This window comes from Vigna unguiculata, chromosome 3 (genome assembly GCF_037176805.1).
Source record: "Vigna unguiculata cultivar grain cowpea cultivar isolate G323 ecotype 2 chromosome 3, ASM3717680v1, whole genome shotgun sequence".
Classification (NCBI taxonomy): domain Eukaryota; kingdom Viridiplantae; phylum Streptophyta; class Magnoliopsida; order Fabales; family Fabaceae; genus Vigna; species Vigna unguiculata.
This window is the reverse complement of record NC_140794.1, coordinates 28,839,926-28,859,378: the sequence shown is the minus strand read 5'-3', so window position 1 is coordinate 28,859,378 and position 19,453 is coordinate 28,839,926. Positions and strand designations below refer to the sequence as shown.

Here is a 19,453-nt window from a genome sequence, read left to right as displayed (position 1 = left end):
TACTAAATATAGTATTATTGGAATACGCAATAGGATACAACAGTAGAAAGACAGCATACATAATTGAATGCTGCAAACGCAGTTTACACAAATTATTTTGTCTAGAGAGTAAACGTTTACAGTGACTGGATACAGTGCATCACTGTCAAACCTCCTATTTTAATGGAACACGTAAAAGATTACAACTTTGAAGATGTTATTATTCCTTAAACTAGACGAAAGAGAAAACTAAGCCCATTTTGCCATGAGAGACATGCCAGCAGCACCCAAAAACACTGCTAAGTAAGATTTCAATTGAAGGTTGATGCTACCCTGCAATCTAGGGCTCATGAAATCAGCAGAAAGAAGATCAACCAAAGCCATGTAGATCAAAAGACCAGCAGAAGAAGCGTTGAGCAACCCCACGGTGATGAGTGCACTTGGGCTGTTCTCTCTGTAGGTCGTCGACAAAGCAATTCCTAGGGCAATTCCAAATGGGGTTGTCACGGAGAAGAAAAACACCATGATGGCCTTCTTTAAGAACTTGTACTGGGCCTGTTCATAATTTGAAGGGTTAGTTTTATCCACATAGAAATGGAAAATTTAATTATGAATGCTCTTTCTGGTATTTATATACCTGCAGAATGCAGCCTCCTAGACCCATGCCTTCAAACATTTGATGGAAGCAAAGCGCAGCTATAAGACCTTTTATGGTGCATGTGTTGTTGGAGGCTCCCATGCCAAGTCCTATAACCACCGAATGAACCACAATTCCAAGTTCTAATACCTGCATTTCCAATTTTCATTTGCTTAGTATAATACTAAATTATACATCGGGTTTTTATATATTTCTATTTGTCCAAATATTACAAAAATAGACAAATAAAAAACATAATGACGTGTTAATGATGTGAAAAACATACTAAATTTTGAAAACGAGATAGAGTAAAAAATTAAAATTATTATGAATTATGACATCTTCAAAGTTAATATTTTGTATCGATGTTATGACTTTAGACAATTTTTATAAACATTATCATGACTTATGACAACTTTCATACACAACAAAGTTATTGTAACTCGTAATAACTTTTTTTATATTTGAAGTTGAAGTCGTGTGAAATAGGTATTATTACTTAATTTATAACTTGTAATTTTTTTCAAGCTTACTTATTTTCGTAATTTATTGACAAATTTGATCCGTTATGTAAAAAAAAACCTATATGTATACCTACTTAAATTATGACCTGGATAACTATGGTATTTTGAATACATATCCCTCTCCTTCAATTCAGAATGGTTGATATAATAAACTATGGGTCCTTCTAAAACGACCGAAACTCCCATGCTTTGAATTCTTCGTGATCTTTTGTGTAAGTCCGTTACACATTACAAACTTTTCTTTGAAATTTAAATGTTTTACTCCCTTACTTGTATAGTACTACTTATAGACGTTTAAATACTTGATGAATCATAAATCAATTTATATAAAATACTTGACATGTCATGTTTAATTCAAACTCTTAAACACAAGGGAAGTGATACTTTAACAAAGTTTTTTTTTAACAAACTTTTGACAAATTACCATTTTAAGTAAAAAAGTATTATTTTATTATTTTATTTTGGTTTAAAAGTAAAATAAAAATCTATTTTAATTCCATTTATAGTAACTTTTTCAAAAAATTTCTTGTCAAAACATAATTTTCCTAAAAACAATGGATTCATTTGTAAGTCCTTTTCTTAACAGCATGTTGGGTGAGTATAACGCCACGCATCTTCCTATAATCTAGGGTGACTAAGGTTGATTTGAAAAATTATATAAATAGACTTTGATGCATTTTTAATAATTATATATTAATGATAAAACATTAAGTTATTTATTTCAAAATACATATTACAAAAATACCTATTTTTTACTTCTATTATACAATTTAATGATATATAAAATGATTAAAAAATCGGGTAACCTGAATGTCGAATCAGATTTGAGTTCAAATAGATGTCCTGATCAAACTTTTAGAACAATTAAACATAGACAAATTCGTTTCAACTAATCTAAATTTTTTAAAATATTGAATAAATATCTATAGCAAATCACTGTCTAACTAAAATACCCTAATTATGGATGATGCAAACGCTTCAAAATCATTATGATATAATAAAACAATCATGTTCTTGTTTAGTAATTTCTGATGACAAAACTGAGAGAAAAAGTGAGTAACAAAACTATGTTTTTTAACATTGCATGAAAGAAACAATCTTACCATGGCAACAACACGATAACGTAGAAGTTGTGAATCTTGGCCTTCTTCTGTCTTGTTCTCAGGGTGGTGGTGGTGGTGGTGGCCATGGAAATGGCCAAAGTTAACAACACCACCCATCTCTTGGTCTCCACCAGCTGCAGGGCTGTTCTCAGCCGGAATAATCTCCGTCCTACCCCTCTTGGTGTAAACACTAGTAGCCAAAGAATCCACCATCATCGTTATTATCGCAGAAAACATAGCCACAAGTCCCGAAAACGGAAACTGGTGCCACGGTTTCTCCTTCAAGCAATCAGACCACAACATGTCAAAGGAATCAGGAAGCACGTGCATGAAGCCGGTCCCAAGAATTATACCAGCAGCGAAGCACTTCACAATTATGAAGAGATCGTTTTCGGGGCTCAAAGCTGGGACTGAACGTGTGACTAAGGGCAGTGTCACACCAATTATGCTAGAGACTAAGATGGTGAATATGGCTATGACTTTTAGTGACAGGGCTTTCTGTTTGTTGTTGCATGTGTTTGCTGATTCAGCTTCACAATCAGCCACGGCTTGAGGTGTGAGAAGAGTGAAGAGAATGAAGAAAACAAAGATAATCTTGAAATGAGTGAGTGAAGTAATGGCCATTTGTCTTTCTCAAACTCTCTATGTCACTCATTTCTCACAGTGGTTCTTTATATAGACCATGTTTTCTTTAACTACTAGCAGTAAACAAGTGATAAAATAATTCCACGATTGATGCAGAACACCAACGAAAGTGACTGCATAACAATTTTTGTCATGAGAAAGGATTGGTGTTATCACTATAAAATTAACCGTACAAAATGGTACTACGGCAAGGATCACATATCAACTGCAATAGAATATTATAAAGAAAATGTTTGTATATATAGAAACGGGTACTAAAGTCAATGCATATCACATAGACGGAAGCAAGTGGAGATAATTTAGGTTTTGCATAACAAAAATATAAAGTGTTTCATGGATCATGCTGTGTTGAAGCAGTCAGATAATGATGTTATATTCATAATTTTTGAAGCACTGGTTTAAAAAATTGTGATTAAAAGAAGAAGTAAACTGCTATGTTGGTGCGTCCTTGATAAAATACCCGAATGCATCACTTCATGTTGTTTGTGATGACTGCATCATGGCTCTTTCCCTCTTGTCCATTGCTAATTATGAGGGTTTCTTGAGTTTGACAATGTTTGCTACGAATATAGGTTTTAAAGAATAAATTTATCTCATTTAATTATAGTATATAAAATGTTTATTTTAACTTGTCATTTATCTCTATATTATCATTCTCAATTTTAATATTGTATGTACTACAAGGCGGTTAGCCGGCTTTAGCCGCTATGTAATATTGTACAGACAGATACTACAAAAAAAATGTTTTATTAGTAACCAATTTTAGTGATCAAAAATTGTTAGTCACTATATTGATTAATTTAGATACCAATTTACAAAGTAAAAAATTATTGGTTACTAATACAGTTACTATTATGAATAAAAAATTATAATAGGTCACTAAATTGGTTTTTAAAATTAGCTACCATGGTTTTGCCTACCAAAGGAAATTGGATACTAAAAAATAGCTACCTAGATTTTGGCTACCAAAATGACTTAGTTACTAAATTGGTCTCTAATTAAGTAGTTACCAATTGAGTGACCAATTATAATTTTTTATTTATAATAGTGACTATGTTAGTAACCAATAATTTTTAATTTTATAAATTTGTATATAAATTGATTACTATAGTGACTAACAACTTTTGGTTACTAAAATTGGTTACTAATGAAACATTTTTTTGTAGTGAGAACTTATAATTTTGTCCGCGACGAACCACTAATCAACTACATAGAAAAATAATGCATACATGACAGCTAAAGTTACATTCCAGTAAAGGTCCTCTATCCCAAACTTGAGAAATAACAGCTAAAGTCACATGAATGATACCTGGGCCCTGATAAAGGCCACACGAGCCCAAAAAAGACCCAACGAGCATAATGAAGGCTCAGTCCGTGAGCCAGATAATCTGTGATTAATATTTTATAAATACAGGTGAATCTCAAGAATTAAAGGTACACAATTCATTAATACAAAAACTAAGATTTGACTTTTGGGAGCTCTCGCTGACTTCATCGCTGAAGTCTTTTCTATAAGTAACTCCCAAAATGTCTCATTCGTCAACAAAATACGAAGATGTACCCATCAAGACCGAAGAGTATCCATCCGAGAGATTCGAGGATTGGGTAAGATATGACTTGTGTCTCCTAATATTCTATTATTGTTTTTGCAGGAACATTGTATATGATGTGTATTGTAGTTTCTAAACTTGGACACAAAATTGAAATTTGTTTCTCATACTTTGATATATTTTAAATTTTAAAATTCAATGAATATAGTTTTCTTATTTCAACAGTTATTACATGTTAAACATGATGTCAGAATGATATTTGAATTGAAATTTGTCAAATAGTACAAATAACTCAAATTTAATATATAAGAAGAACACGTTACACTTTTAAAGTTCGAAGACCAAATAATATCAAAATTTGGGACATGAAAATTTCTATTTTTGTGTTAAAATTTAGAGATTAAAAATATATTTAACTTTAACAAAATTATTTATGTGGTCAAAAAATTATTACAAGATAAAAATATTATTTCTGTAAAATTCAAACAAATATGTCATCTTATGTTAATTAGCATTTTATCTTCTTTTTTTTTCGAACACTAATTTTACTAAGTATTTCTTTAATTTAATAAGCTAACTACTTAATTAGTAGTTTTACAATAACTTAGGAATTAGTTTATCATTACAGTTGACTAATATGGATATATAGCAGAAATAGGGGCTTCAGTTATTTGTGAAAATCAGTGGTCCTAAACAAGACTTAAATAAATTTATTCTGCGAATTTTCAATATGATACTTAATTGAATTAAAAAAATGTTTAAAGTCGTAAAAATAAACCCTTTCTAAGTTTTAAGATCTGAGTTTTATCAATGAATTGTAGCAATTTATTCACGAGACTCGCTATCGTCAATTATAGCAAATTTTGTCAATGATATGCCAAAAACCTTTTTTGCAATTGTTTAGATGTAATCCGAAAACATCGACGTATAGGGAAAAAATAAACGGTTGAAAAGAGTATAATTTAGTTGTTTCTTCATTGATGCTGGGTTGAGGCAGAGAAAAGCACCGAATGGAAGTAACGTGCATCCACTGCCATTATTTAAATGCTACCAATAAATAATAGAGAAACTTTTAATTTCAATTCTCGATTTAATAGGAAGGCACAACATATATATCCTTCTTACTATATTGATTACTTTTAAATAGTGGGTAGAAAATAGTGATACAACTATTCTCGTTTCATCTTCCCATTTCTCTATGCCACTTGCTACTTGCTTCATCAATCACAAATTGATAGAAAAATTCATTTTTTAATTCATCTCCCAACAAATCCCACTTGCTACTTAATCAATCACAAATTGTTACAAAAATTGATTTTTTAATTCATCTCCCAAGTAGCATTCCATGTTATTATTCTCTAAATCTCCTTACACATAAGTTGAGGTATCGGCAATTGAATTAAATCGAAAAAACAGAAAAGAAAATTAATACAAGAAGGTTGAAGGGAGTGAGATGATGAGATAAGGCAAATCAGTATACGTATATCGAGACACAAAAGATCTAAGGAGGAGAATTTAAAGAAAGTGTTACTAAGAGAAATATATGACCAAGACAAAGAAGATATCAAGAGAAGCGCGATCAAGACAAAGAAGACATAGGAAAAAGTGTGATTGAGACAAGGACCAAAGCTAGATTGATAAATAAGTTACGAAAATGATATTCCAACATAATTTTTGAACTCAATTTTGACATGGCTTATGTGGCAGCCTTTTTTTTATTTTTAAAGTAATTATTTTAAATGAAACCAAAGTGATATTCACGTGCATGGAAGTTACCCTGAAAGTTGTTTTTGGCAAAATGAAATTGTTGGTGCGACATAGAGAGAGAAAGGAGGAGAAAGTGGAGTTGTTGGTGCGACAGAGAGAGAGAAAGGCAGACCAACAGAGAGTGAGAGAGAGCAAAAGGCAGGGTAAACTCTAGTTCTTAGAGAAACAGAGAAAGAGAGAGATCAAAAGCCATAGAAGAAGACGTTTGTGGTTGCCGGAGAACAGAGGTGTGACTAGAAGTCATCCACGGCGACGTTTCCACCATTTTCGTGTTTGAAGTGTAAGGTGTGTTTGGAAGATTTTGCATAGTTAATCAAAGAAGACGACCACTAGGGCTTTCAAAAATCCAACACCTCCGGCACACCACAACGACGACGGTGGGTAGGAACCTTTATTTTGTAAGTACCCCCTTATTCTATTTGAAAGATTATGTTTGTTAATCGTTGATTTTTTTATAACCCCTTTTTTAGCAGAAATTGTCCAATTTGTATGCGGTCTGAGTTATCTCTAGGGTTGCACAATCAGGTAATTATATATTCAACGTTTGGTTCATTAAACTTAATTTTCCATTTCGGGGTATTGCTGATTTTGTTTTTATTAGTGTGTAAAACAAGACAGTTTTGGTGTTGAAATTATTGATTGAGGTGTTGAAATAATTGTTGATTTAATGTATATAATTTTTCTGAAATTCGTAAAATTATGATTTTTTACAGAGATGTATTTCTGTCATTGTTGTAAAGCGAAGTGCATTGGTGCTTTGAATGAAAAGTTAAGTGTGCCACAAAAGGAGTATATTACAAGCACCCCATTTTGGTGGTTTCCCATGTTAAAGGAATCATTGAAGATAAGTAGAAATGTTTTATCTCAATTATGTATTAAATGGGTTGAAAGAAAGGGTGGTTTTGATATTGGTGGTGAAGTGGTGGAATTTATTTATTAGACGTTTGTTTAGGGTTAGGATTGAGGGTGGTAGGAGAAAAAATTGATTTAAATGAGGAAGTTGTGGAGAGTGAGACATGGAATACTTTTGGGCGTCAAAGAGTTGATGTTAAGTTGATATCTGATTTTTTGATGAAATTTGATGATGATGTTGGTGATGTTGAATTATTTTGCAAGATATATGTTGTGTTAGGAATATCAGAGTTCTTGCTTCCAAATAAAAAGGGTAGTATTTTTCCCATTATTTTTAAAATTGTTGATGACATGGAAAATATTGGAAAATATAATTGGGGTACATTAGTGTACGAGTATTTGGTGTGTAGCTTGTGTAGTGCTTCGTTGGCATTGCAGAATGAACCAAATCAGTTTGAGTTCTACGTGGTTGGATGTGCGTATTTGCTTGAGGTAAAATGATTTATGTTTTTTAATGTTGTTTACTGATGGTTTTCATTTTGCATAAATTGATTTTAGCTTTTATTTATTTTTGCAGTTATGGTCATTTGATCATTTGATTGTTTGCCACTCAACGTTCAAGTGTAAGATGAACTTGTTCCCGCGATTGTTGTATTGGATGAATGTGAGTGTGGGTGACAAGGTCATGAAGACTGCGTTTGATTACGACATGGTGTGGACGTGCTTAACAATATTATTTATGTTTCAAGTTTGTAAGTTTTTTGGATGAGACACATGTGTTTTTTTCTATAGGCTATTGTTGATGTGGCGGCGTCAAAGGAAGAACTTGATCATGCTATTGTAAGAGAAGCATTTGAACAATTTGGCACTGCATACAAAACCCAAGATGTGAAGGATAAGGAAGAGGTTGAGCGTTTGCTACAACATCATGAAGTAGAGATAGTTGATTTGGAACAATCTATGTCTGTATTGGATGACTTGGTTGCAAAATGGAAGGGTGAACGCCCAAAGGATGAGGTCCCAGATGAAGTAGGTGATGATGTTTTCGATGATGACGATATGGTGAATGAGCAAAGCATTGAGCCACCTGATGATGTAATGGGTGTTGAAAAAGATGATGATGCACAACATAGCAATATGTACGACCGTATGAAGGCCCAACCTCGCAGGCGGTTCAAGAGTGTTGCCATAAAACACCATTTTCTGTTTATGGAAATAAGAAGTTCAAATCACTAAAAATGGGTTGATGGTCTTGTGAATTGATAAGTACATGTAGGAAGTCATTGTTATTTTTTGTTTAGTTATTTATTAATGTAGTTTATGGATGGTATGTATGGATGGAAATTATGGATGAAATTGATGGTATGGTCGCTGTTATTTTGGCAAACCATTTGTGTATGTAGCATTGTATTTATTAAATTAATGATAGAAATTTGGTAATGAAGTCCCCTGATATGTCCTCTTTTGTCCCCATTAAATTATTTGAGGAGCAACATATGGATTGATTTTACAAGAGAAATTGTGTGCATGATTCGGTTATCTGTTTTGGTTGTGAAAATGTATGTTGCAGGTATCCAGTTGTTTGTTTTTGGTTTGCTCAGCAGTTATATTTGTGTTCGTAGTGGGTGTGAGAACCAAAATATGTAGCAGAAGTCCCCACTTAATTTCCATTCATTCCCCTCTTCCATATTATAGCATTTGCATATGTTATCCGTCCACATAACCTACTGGGGAATTATTTTTTGGATGGAAGGAATTATCCACCTTTTGAACGTGACTTTGATCAGTTTGTGGTTGGCATGTATTTGTCATTGCTTAATCAGGTTGGGGCTGTGAACCAGAATGTTGAACATAAGTCCCCCCTAAATTGTTTTCTAGTCCCCAATTTTGACCCATTTATGAAATTTTTCATTTTACAGAATTCCATGTGTTCCCATTATGGAATGTGTTGGTGACTTAAGACGATGTGGTTGGCATATATTCAAAAATTGCTTAAGCCTTTTGGGTCTTTGAACCAGAATGTTAAACATAACTCCCAACATAATTGTTTTCTAGTCCCCAATATTCACCCATTTTTGAATTTAATTTTTTTTGTCAGAAATCCATGTGTTCCCATTATGGAATGTGATGGTCAAGGAAGACGATGTGGTTGGCATATATTCAAAAATTGCTTAAGCCTTTTGGGTCTGTGAACCAGAATGTTGAACATAACTCCCCACTTAATTGTTTTCTAGTCCCTAGTTTTCACCCATTTTTGAATTCATTTTTTTGGTCAGAATTCCGTGGCCAACCTTGTGTACCCATTAAGGAATGTGGTAGGGATGGAAGACGATGTGCGAATTATGTTATCATGGAAATATATTCTTAGCATCATACACTCACTGGGTCCGTAACACAATCTGTAAAACTGATAGTGTCAACCAAAATATGCAACAGAACTCCCCACTTGTTTTAGTTCCACTCCCCACTTTTTAACCTAATTGTGAGTTTAAAGAGGATGTTTTTGCCAAGCAAATAAAATTGTAATATGTTGACATTGTCATCAATAAAAACTTTGAAATTTCATTTGGTTATAAAAAGTTTGAAATTTCAATTGGTTATAAAAACTGGTTGTGTGAACCAAAATATGTAACAACACTCCCGACTCGTTTTAGTTCCACTCCCCACTTTATAACGTAATTGTTGGTTTAAAGAACATGTTTTTTCGTAGGAAATAAAATTGTAATATGTTTACATTGTCGTGATTCTAAACTTTGAGATTAGAATTGGTTATACGAACCTTGAAATTAGAATTGGTTAAAAATACTGGTTGTGTCAACCAAAATATGTAACAGAACTCTCCACTTGGGGTAGTTTTAGTCCCCAATTTTTAACGTAATTGTGAGTTTAAAGTGCGTGTTTCTGCCTAACAAATAAAATTGTAATATGTTCACAATGTTGATGGATTCAAAACACAAGACTGGGAAACGAAAACCAAAATATTCATCACCACTCCACATGAAGTTATACTTGACTCCATAGTTGGAACTGAAATTCTGGGATTGATGTTACTCTTGTTTTGCTGTTAAATCATGATTGCCCACATCCAAATAAGGTTGCACCTAATGTATTGCTTATATGAATAATTTGTTTGTATCAAAGTATCAAATAATTCACTAGTATTTCCACATTGAAACATCAAACACATCTTAATTAAAAAAATGACTCCCAAGTTACCAAAAACTAACAAAATGCCACAATTTATTTAAATTTTTGTAATGAGAACATAAACATACAAAACACTTGTAAAAACATCTTTGTGGATGTCATAACATCAGACTAAATCTATTGACTTTGCAATGTCACAGTAACACCGATTAATGTAAACCTTAACTATAGGTTGTTTTTGAAGATGGTCTACCTCAAACACCAATCTGTCTCCTTCCTTTAAACTATTTTCAACATAAAACTGCCTCCAGCCTTGTCCAAACTTGGTTGATTTCTTCGTTCGCGACACAAGAAGTTTGCATTCCACTCCACTTCTCCGTGCAACCAAATATATGACATTCATTTCAAGGCTCTTGATGACGTCAAAAACAACATTCAAGTTCTGTTAAGATAACCAACAATAACGTCACCAAAAATATGTGGAATCCATAGGTATTAATCGTATTTAAGAGAATTCACATCAGAAAAAGAGTAATTACCAGGTGACTTGCTTTTGCTTGAGATTTAGTCAACATCATCGCAAACAGTGTTATTCCAGGGTCCGTGGATGCTCTCTCTAAGAATGCCTCCATATTTTCTGGTGTGCATTCGCCAATAAAAATCGTTATTTGGAAATTACAGTTGCCCACATAACGAAATTGGATGTATGAGTCCCATATATGTGTTGTGTATGTCTTTTCCAGGTCTTTCCACCCATTCGTTAATTTTGGATTATTGTATCCATGTTATAGGATACTACAAATCGATTTTCAAAGCTATCAAGCAAAGTCCATTCGTGGGTGAGTTCCTTTTCAAATGCCGCAGCAAAATGTCGATCCACATAAGCAAACGACTACATGGAAAGTCAGAAACATAATATGTTAAATAATGTAAATCATTGTAAAGACAGTGATAATTAAAAGGGTACGAAGAATCTGCTGATGTATGTTAGTTGTGGTAAAGGTCCACAACACCTTGGTCCCAATAGGAGATGCATCACGAACATGAATTTGGCCTTCACTGCTGCAACCGGTCGCTGCAATATTACTAGGTTGGTCGTGATGTTTTTGTGATTTGTTAGGGTTTTTGAGAGATGAGAGTGGATGTCAAACAACGTTACATTAAAGGCATTAAATAATGGTGGTTGAGGAAAGCTGGACAGACAAGACAAATTGGTGGGTGTCGCAATAGTAGGTTTGAAGGGTCAATACATATTTAATATGAAATGGTGGAAGTTGAACATTGGGTTCCCCCACATGGAGTCTGAAACGTTAACTTTTAGTGTGTGCCACCAACGTTATTATGGACACATGATTGGTACCCGTTAACGTAATGGGCATAATCACTAATATTAATTCATTTAATGAATAATGAAATGGAATTAAGAAATTTAATTATTCATTAATTGGAATATTTAATAGAGGAAACGTTCAAAGGACATAATATTTTATTAAATGGAATAACCATTACAATATGAAACCACCAAGCATTTACACACATGTAATTGACAAACAAGACGACATGAGTTACATTATGTTTGTTTATTTCATGTGGCCCAAAAGCTATCTGATAATAAAGTTAAGCTATCTCATGTGCATTTCCAAAACCAGCTGTAAATGTTTAACAAAACAGAGATATAACTTTCATGACAAAAAATCACTTTACCACCACATTCCATTTGTACTTGACTTTGTGTTCGTACCTATAATTTTTTTCAATTATGGGTTGTTGTAGACATTTGAGTATTTCCAAAATCAGACTACACAGATGTCAACAAAGACATAAATCCATTATTAGGAATGTGTGGGTTGAGTAACGATTGGCATTCAAAGGGCACATGTTGATGGTCTGATGGTGCATCAAAATTTCATGTGTCCTGTTAAAAATACAACAAACAGTTAGTTCCAGTAGTGGTTAATGATTTCATAATTTATTAACATTTTATTAAAATTAAATGTACTAACCAATAAAGTTCTACAAGCTTTGTTTTTAAACGCGTTTGTTCTCTTTCTCTTACATATTTTCTCAATAATTGACTTGATTCTGTTTGAACGTGGTCTTCCCTTCCTCTTAACCTGAATTGGGCTTAGAACCGTTCTGATGTTGGTTGTAGATGGAATAACATCATTATTGCTTTGGCATCCACCACCGTTGGGAATTACACATTGGATTGGTTTGGTTGGTACCCCTAATGATTTTGCTATAAGGTGCAGTTCATCACACAACTTATTTCTTGCATTCTCTGAGTCACAAGCAACCTCAACTATATCATAAAAAGTCTAGCATAATAATTGGTACCTTTGCATTCGTGGGTCGTCACACCTTCTATTGTAACCCACATTTATGAGGCTATGTCTTGTTCGCACATTTTTAGACCAACGCCGTAGAACATACTTCTCTGGAACACATTCAATATCTTCTTGTCCAAGATCAAGAAACTATGACAACACAATATGCCTCGAAACTCAAACAACAAGCAACTGCATTCAATATTTGTTGTCACCGAGTCGAGTTTCAAATCGTGCATTCTGTGTTTTTTTTCCCATTCCATATCCACTCTTCCTTGATCGTATACTTCCAAACAGTTTCATCTTTGGATACACTCTTAACGAAGCAATTCATCTTACCTCTGAATTCATTTTGAACCTCACCACATTCAACAGTTGTATTGGCATACGCAAAGTCAGCTTCAAACTTCTTTTATGTCATTTACCTTAATGCATTGTCATACTGCACCACAAATTGTTGCAAGGTTGTGCTAGAATTGATGAATCCATCAAAAAATGCATTAATGCCTTCACTCCTTTGTGTAGTTGACATTCCAGCCCAGAAATGACATTTCAAATAGTAGGAAACCCAACGATGCCTTTCATCATACAATGTAGACAACCATTCATTTGCATTCAAGTCATACTTGTTAATAAAGTCCAGCCATCCTAACTCAAAGTCAATAACACAAATGGAGTCGTACACAAGTTTCTTTAATTCAGTCTTCATAGGTTTGTAGTTTGTGTATCCTTGCAATTTCTTAGGCACCTTTTTCATGATGTGCCACAAGCACCACCTATGTTTTATGCTACGAAAAACTATTTGAATTGCGTTCATCATTTCCTTTCAGTAACGATATCATCAAGTTCGACGTTGGACACGCATCGACGCCAACACTGAAAAAGCCAGACAAACGTAATTGTGTCCTCAGTAGATACAAGAACGCAACCTAACAAAATAGACTGCCCATGGTGATTTACTCCCACAAAAGGCGCAAATGGCATGTCGTATTTGTTGGTTAAGTAGGTCGTGTCAAATGACACCACATCACCAAAATCTTGACATGCTGCTCAACTTCTTGCATCGGCCCAAAAAACATTGCATATTCTGTTGTTTTTGTCCATGTCTATATCGAAAAAAAAGTCGCTGTTCAATTCTCTCATTTGTGGGAAGTGTCGAAGCAACGCTTGTCCATCCCCATCCTTGCACAATGACCTTCTTTGTTTACCAATGTAGTTGCGAACATCCCGCTCAATGAAACTTATGTTATCATATCCACCGGCTTCACAAACTAGCGATTGAAAACTTTTGTTGATCCTAACACTGGCTTCGTCGTTAATGTCAGATGTTTGCCTGGCATGCATATTTACTTTACAGTTGCCACGTATTAGCCTTAACTTCTTTGGACTAGTGTCATGACTATGTTCAGTGACAACACTTCTTATGTACCATTTCCCTTCCTTCTTCCCAACAGTTATACTTGCTTTGCATTGCTTTTTTTCGCTTGGCACGGTCTTCAATTCTGGGGGAATGACTGACACATAATTTCCTTCACGAGAACATACTAACTTTATGTAGTTGATTTCATTGTCTGCTCCGCGTAGAGAACTTCTGATCCTAACACCAAAGCCAATGTTGATAGCATAATTTCTGTAAAAAACTTTCACAGCCTCCAACATCTCAAAACACATATGGACTTTTGGAACAATGTCATCGTCGTTGAGGTTATGTGCATTGTCACCATTGAGTTCTTCATTGACTTCATGTGATGCTTCCACAGCAGTTTCTTCGCCCAAGCAAATATCATCAAGTGACAGAAAGAATTCTATTACAATTTTTATATGGTAAAAAAGATGGTTGTAAATGTCATTAGATAAGATATTCAATATTTCACTCAAAGACAAAGACTTGATGGCCAAATATCACATTCAACATTGATTAAAACCCTAGGTAACAGACACAATAATTGTGACTGTAATGTTTAAACATACCAAGCCAATGCAAACAACCTGCATCATTTAATATGGAGATGAAAATATTTTTTGGTCGCAAAAATATTTTGTTTTTTTTAAAGTAAAAATCTCCACTTACTTGGAATGGAAGTTGACGATCTTTAATGAGGAAGAGTGTTGAGCTCCAAACATCATTTGCCTCGCATACTTGTTCATTAAACCTTGTTAATATTGCCTATTGTTCAGTGCCAATGGAACCGTGGAAGGGGATTGATGTAGAAGAACAAGATTTGGAATCTTTCCTTAAAAAATGTAATTCATCAACTACACTTATTCCAGGACTTGCAGGAAATGTCCAGGCAGCCATCATTGACCATGGTATAAAACACGCACAAAGCACACAAGAATTTACACGAGCTATTGTTGTTGCAACTTATGAACGGGATTTTAAATCAAATGCATGGTTATGGGCAGAGAAATTCATAAAGTTCCATGGTACACATGGTTTAATAAAAATTAGTTTGTTGTTATTATGAATATAGCCGAAACAATAATTGTAGTTGTCATTGGCATGGCTGGTTAAGGACAGAGACATTAACAATACTACACACTTAGGAACTTGTAACAGAACTGGTATCCTTCCTTTCGTAGCATGCATTGTGAAACCGTGCAACCTAAATGGGCTAGGCGATATGCAAATATGTGTGAAAGTATCATTCTTTAACAAAGATCATATGTATTGGAACCAAATTCTTTAACTAATTCTTGCATTTACAAGAACAGGATCCTACTGGCACCGTTTGGGCAAGTGTGCACCGACAAGTACTTCTTCATCCAGAATATGGAAGAGATTTTAATGTTGGAGCAGTTTTACTTTTGAACACCGTAAGTAAAATTTCCCTTACACACATTTTAGAATGCCATATTTAACATCAAAACATTATACGGTAAATCATTGTGATAGTAATGTTCTTTCCTTGTTCATAGCAAGTTGCGACTTTCAACCATCGACATAAAATTTGCTACCTCAACATCAATGTCCGCAACATTGTGAAGGTACTGACCACAATTTGAAATTACGTCACCTTACTTCTACTAAATGCTAACGTTTGTTCACTACTTTGTTCATTCATATGGAAATACCCTTTATTGAAAATTAGATCTTTAAAGCGGACATTTGTGAACCGACGGATGAACTAGTCCAAGCCACAATGAAGCCTATCATTGAGCCCCATCCATCACTTGATCCCAAAGTTCAGGACATATTAAAAAGAATTTGGATCCGTCCACTCAGTCTGTTCATGCTGACATTCGGGAGACCTCCTCCAACACTGAACCTACCCAAAATATGGAAACATAAATGTCAAAAATGGGGTTATTTTATTTAGGATGTCTTTAGCTTGTTGTTTTGATGTTCTTAAGTACTTTTTATTTTAACCTTTGTATGGTTAACCAGAAGCACGAGGAGCACAGGTCAGTGTGTTATGTTATATAAGGACATTTTGATATAATACACAATGTTTTTGCTTCTAAGTTCGGTTAACATAATAAGGTTATAAAAAATTGAACACACACAGTAATGTGCACAACATAATGACCTCACAAGCATGTAAATAAAATTATAAGTTTTCAACTGCTCAAAATTCCTTCATATTCCTTGCTAAAAACCATTTCCAAATGCTAAAAATATAAACTGCGCCAAGAGGTGGGGAGTGCTCTCAAATTATTTTGGGAGTGTAACCAAATATTTTGGTGTACTGATTTCCAAATCAAAATTGGAACACACACCATAATGTGCCCAACAACATCACCTCACATTCATGTAAATAAAATTAAATTACAGTTACAAAGTAATCAAAATTCCTTTATCCTCCTTGCTTGGAGGCATTTTCAAATACAAAAAACAAACTATTGCGCCCAGAGGTGGGGAGTGCTCTCAATTTATGTGGGGAATGTTGGCAAATATGTTGGTCATCAGATTTTCAAATAAAAAATGAAACACCCACCATAATGTGCACAACATCATCACCTCACTTTCACGTAAATAGAATTAAATAAGAGTTCTCAAATCCTCAAAATTCCTTTATCGCCATTGCTTGGAGGCATTTTTAAATAAATAAAAATTAAATATTGTGTCTAGAGGTGGGGAGTGCTCCCAAATTATATGGAGAGTATTGGTAAATATTTTTGTCTTCAGATTTACAAATAAAAAATGGAACACACATCATAACGTGCCCAACATCAGCACCTCACATTGACGTAAATAAAAGTAAATAATGGTTCTCAAATCCTTAAAATTCCTTTATCACCATTGTTTGGAAGCATTCTAAAAAAAATTACTACGCCCTATGGTGGGGAGTGCTTTTAAATTATGTGGGGAGTGATACGAAATATTTTGGTTTTCACACTTTCAAATGAAGAATGAAACACACACCATAATCTGCACATGGAGTCATGTACACCAAATTAAATAAAAGTTACAGAGTCCTCAAAATTCCTTCTACACGCTTGCTTGGAAGCATTTAAAAAAAAAAGGTACTGCACCCAGAGGTGGGGATTGCCCTCCATTTATGTGGGAAGTGCAACCAAATATTTTGGTCTACAAAGGCAAAATAAAAAATGGAACACACACTATAACCTGCACAACATCATGATCTCTTAGTAATGTACATCAAATTAAATAAAAGTTACAAAGTGCTCAAAATTCCTTCTTCATCCTCGGTTGGAAGCATTTTCAAATACTAAAAATAAATACTGCACCCAGAGGTGGGGAGTGCTCTCAGATTTTGTGGGGAGTGCAATCAAATATTTTGGTCTACAGATTCTGACATCAAAAATGGAACACACACTAATCATCTGCACAACATCAGCATATCACATTCTTGTAAATTAAATTCAATAAAAGTTCTGAAATCCTTAAAATTTCTTTATCCTCCTTGGTTGGAAGCATTTTCAAATTAATATAAATAAATACTGCACCCAAAGGTGGGGAGTGTTGTCGTATTATGTGATGAGTGCATCCAAACATTTTGGTCAAATATATCCATATTCAAAATAGTAGCTACATCTTCACCACCAGAACATCATCACCTGACCTTTCTGTAAATGACCTTAAATATAAGTTCCTAAATGCTCGAAATTCCTAATTATAGAATGAAAAATTGAACCCAATGAAATGGAAATGGCCATAACAGTTCTAGAAACACAAAAGGCGTGCTACACTCAACATATAATTCTGAGTAACATTCCAGTAAATAAAACATAAATACAGAGTCTGAAGTATGTTCTAATCAAAGATACAATAGCACCAGTGAGATTAAAGTGGGGACCCATTACATAATTACTGGGCATCTACCTAACGATTTTGTACACTTATATACTTTAGTAGAACACAAAAATTTAGATTCAATCTTGTAGTTCATAGTGCATTACAGTAAGTATTTAGATGACAAATGTTCACCATGACCTAACGTCTAACTAACAAATCGTAGTACTGCAGCACATATTCCCTCTGAATGTTGTCTATATCTAGAATCCAATTTCATATGTATTGTTGCCTAACGTAGTTGTTCCTGCATAACAAATATCAAAATTCTCACTCATTAAATCACATTCTAATACACTATGTAAAAACTAACTACTTAAACTTCCTCTAACTTATATTGGTGTAGTTGGGCATGCTATTGCCATCAAATTTCTTTTCACCATCCCACAACTTCATCATTTGAAGAACAATAATGCCACAGTCATACCTACATCAAGGCAAAATAAATACATTCCACAACACAAATTTAGAGAAACCATGGAACTACAAGTAATTTGGATACTATAAATGAAAACACATACAAGTTTGGTTGAATATGAGTTATGTCCCATTGTGCTTCAAATTTTGGATGTTCATCATCTTTACATTTCAACTGCATACCAAAAAACAATCCCAAATTATAAGCCTACCCTGAATAAAACAGCAATCATGAAATCAATGAAATAAAGATTTATGACAACCTATAAAAAACGTATATTGGAATATTGTAGTGCTTAAAATAGCATTGTCTATTCTTTTGCAATTTTTATTTGAGTGCCCAATTGAGTCCAACACAAACAGCTTCTTCTGTTGACAATTTACAACATAGCACCACTAATGACCTTCATGCACCATTGGGGCAAACAACTGTATAACATAATAAATATATTCGTAAACTTTGAAAGTATTAAATATGCAACAAAAATTATATATATAACTAGAAATCTCACAAAATCAACATCCAGAATATCCTCTACAGAAATCAATCTTGTACGAAAGTAAGCCTGATAGTCTTTCAATGTCCATTGCCGTCTCTTAACCTTCATCTTACGTGAGTCGTGCAGAACATGAGTCTACAATCATAACTGACATTAGTTATTTCTAAGTAAAATAAAGCTAAGTCATTCATAATCAAACATTCTTTATACACATATAATAGATTGAAAGTTATTCTCTTAACATGACGATATTTACGTCGTTCAAAGTACATCATTGTGCTTCCACCGAACAAAACAACCTACACAAAAGGATTCACAAATCAGGCAACCAAATAATATAAACATTAAATACATGAAAAAACAGTTCTTACCAAATTGTCAACCTTATTTGCAGGACCAAAACCCCAACATTCAGAGGTACCAAAAATTTGACCATTTATATTGGTCACCACCCTACAATTTAAGTCTGTCAGTTACAAATATGATTGTTTGTTTAATCATTTTCATAACATTCATAAACAAATAATTAGTAATACCTGTAAGGTGTACTATAAAAAGTGACAATGTTATACAACTTCATCAAGTCAACCCCTAATGCATCAATTGATGGCTGTTGTGGATCATATGGAACAATGACTTGAAGTGCCGAAACCTCCCCAAATTGGCCAACATCGGATTCAGAGTTTAAGTCAAAACCTTTATGAACATGGTCACGAATTTCATCCTCATGGTGATGAACTTTAACCTC

The 19,453-nt window shown here is 33.9% G+C and overlaps 1 protein-coding gene across 1 annotated transcript; it reads right to left on the bottom strand.

Annotated features, from left to right (window-relative positions):
• LOC114178956 (fe(2+) transport protein 1-like) lies at nucleotides 1–3,083 on the bottom strand. Its single transcript, XM_028065111.2, has 3 exons — nucleotides 2,244–3,083; nucleotides 617–766; nucleotides 1–534 (listed from the first exon to the last, which is right to left on the bottom strand). Exons 1-3 carry the CDS (start codon nucleotides 2,865–2,867, stop codon nucleotides 229–231), a joined length of 1,080 nt encoding a protein of 359 aa, XP_027920912.2. The 5' UTR covers nucleotides 2,868–3,083; the 3' UTR covers nucleotides 1–228.
• Between the last annotated feature and the right edge of the window lie 16,370 nt (nucleotides 3,084–19,453).

Excerpts from the sequence above, each read along its gene's own strand:
- LOC114178956 (XM_028065111.2), bottom strand. The coding sequence starts at position 2,867 with ATGGCCATTACTTCACTCACTCATTTCAAGATTATCTTTGTTTTCTTC. Across the intron at positions 767-2,243 it reads GTTATCGTGTTGTTGCCATG|GTATTAGAACTTGGAATTGT; the intron begins GTAAGATTGTTT and ends TTGGAAATGCAG. Across the intron at positions 535-616 it reads TAGGAGGCTGCATTCTGCAG|GCCCAGTACAAGTTCTTAAA; the intron begins GTATATAAATAC and ends AATTATGAACAG.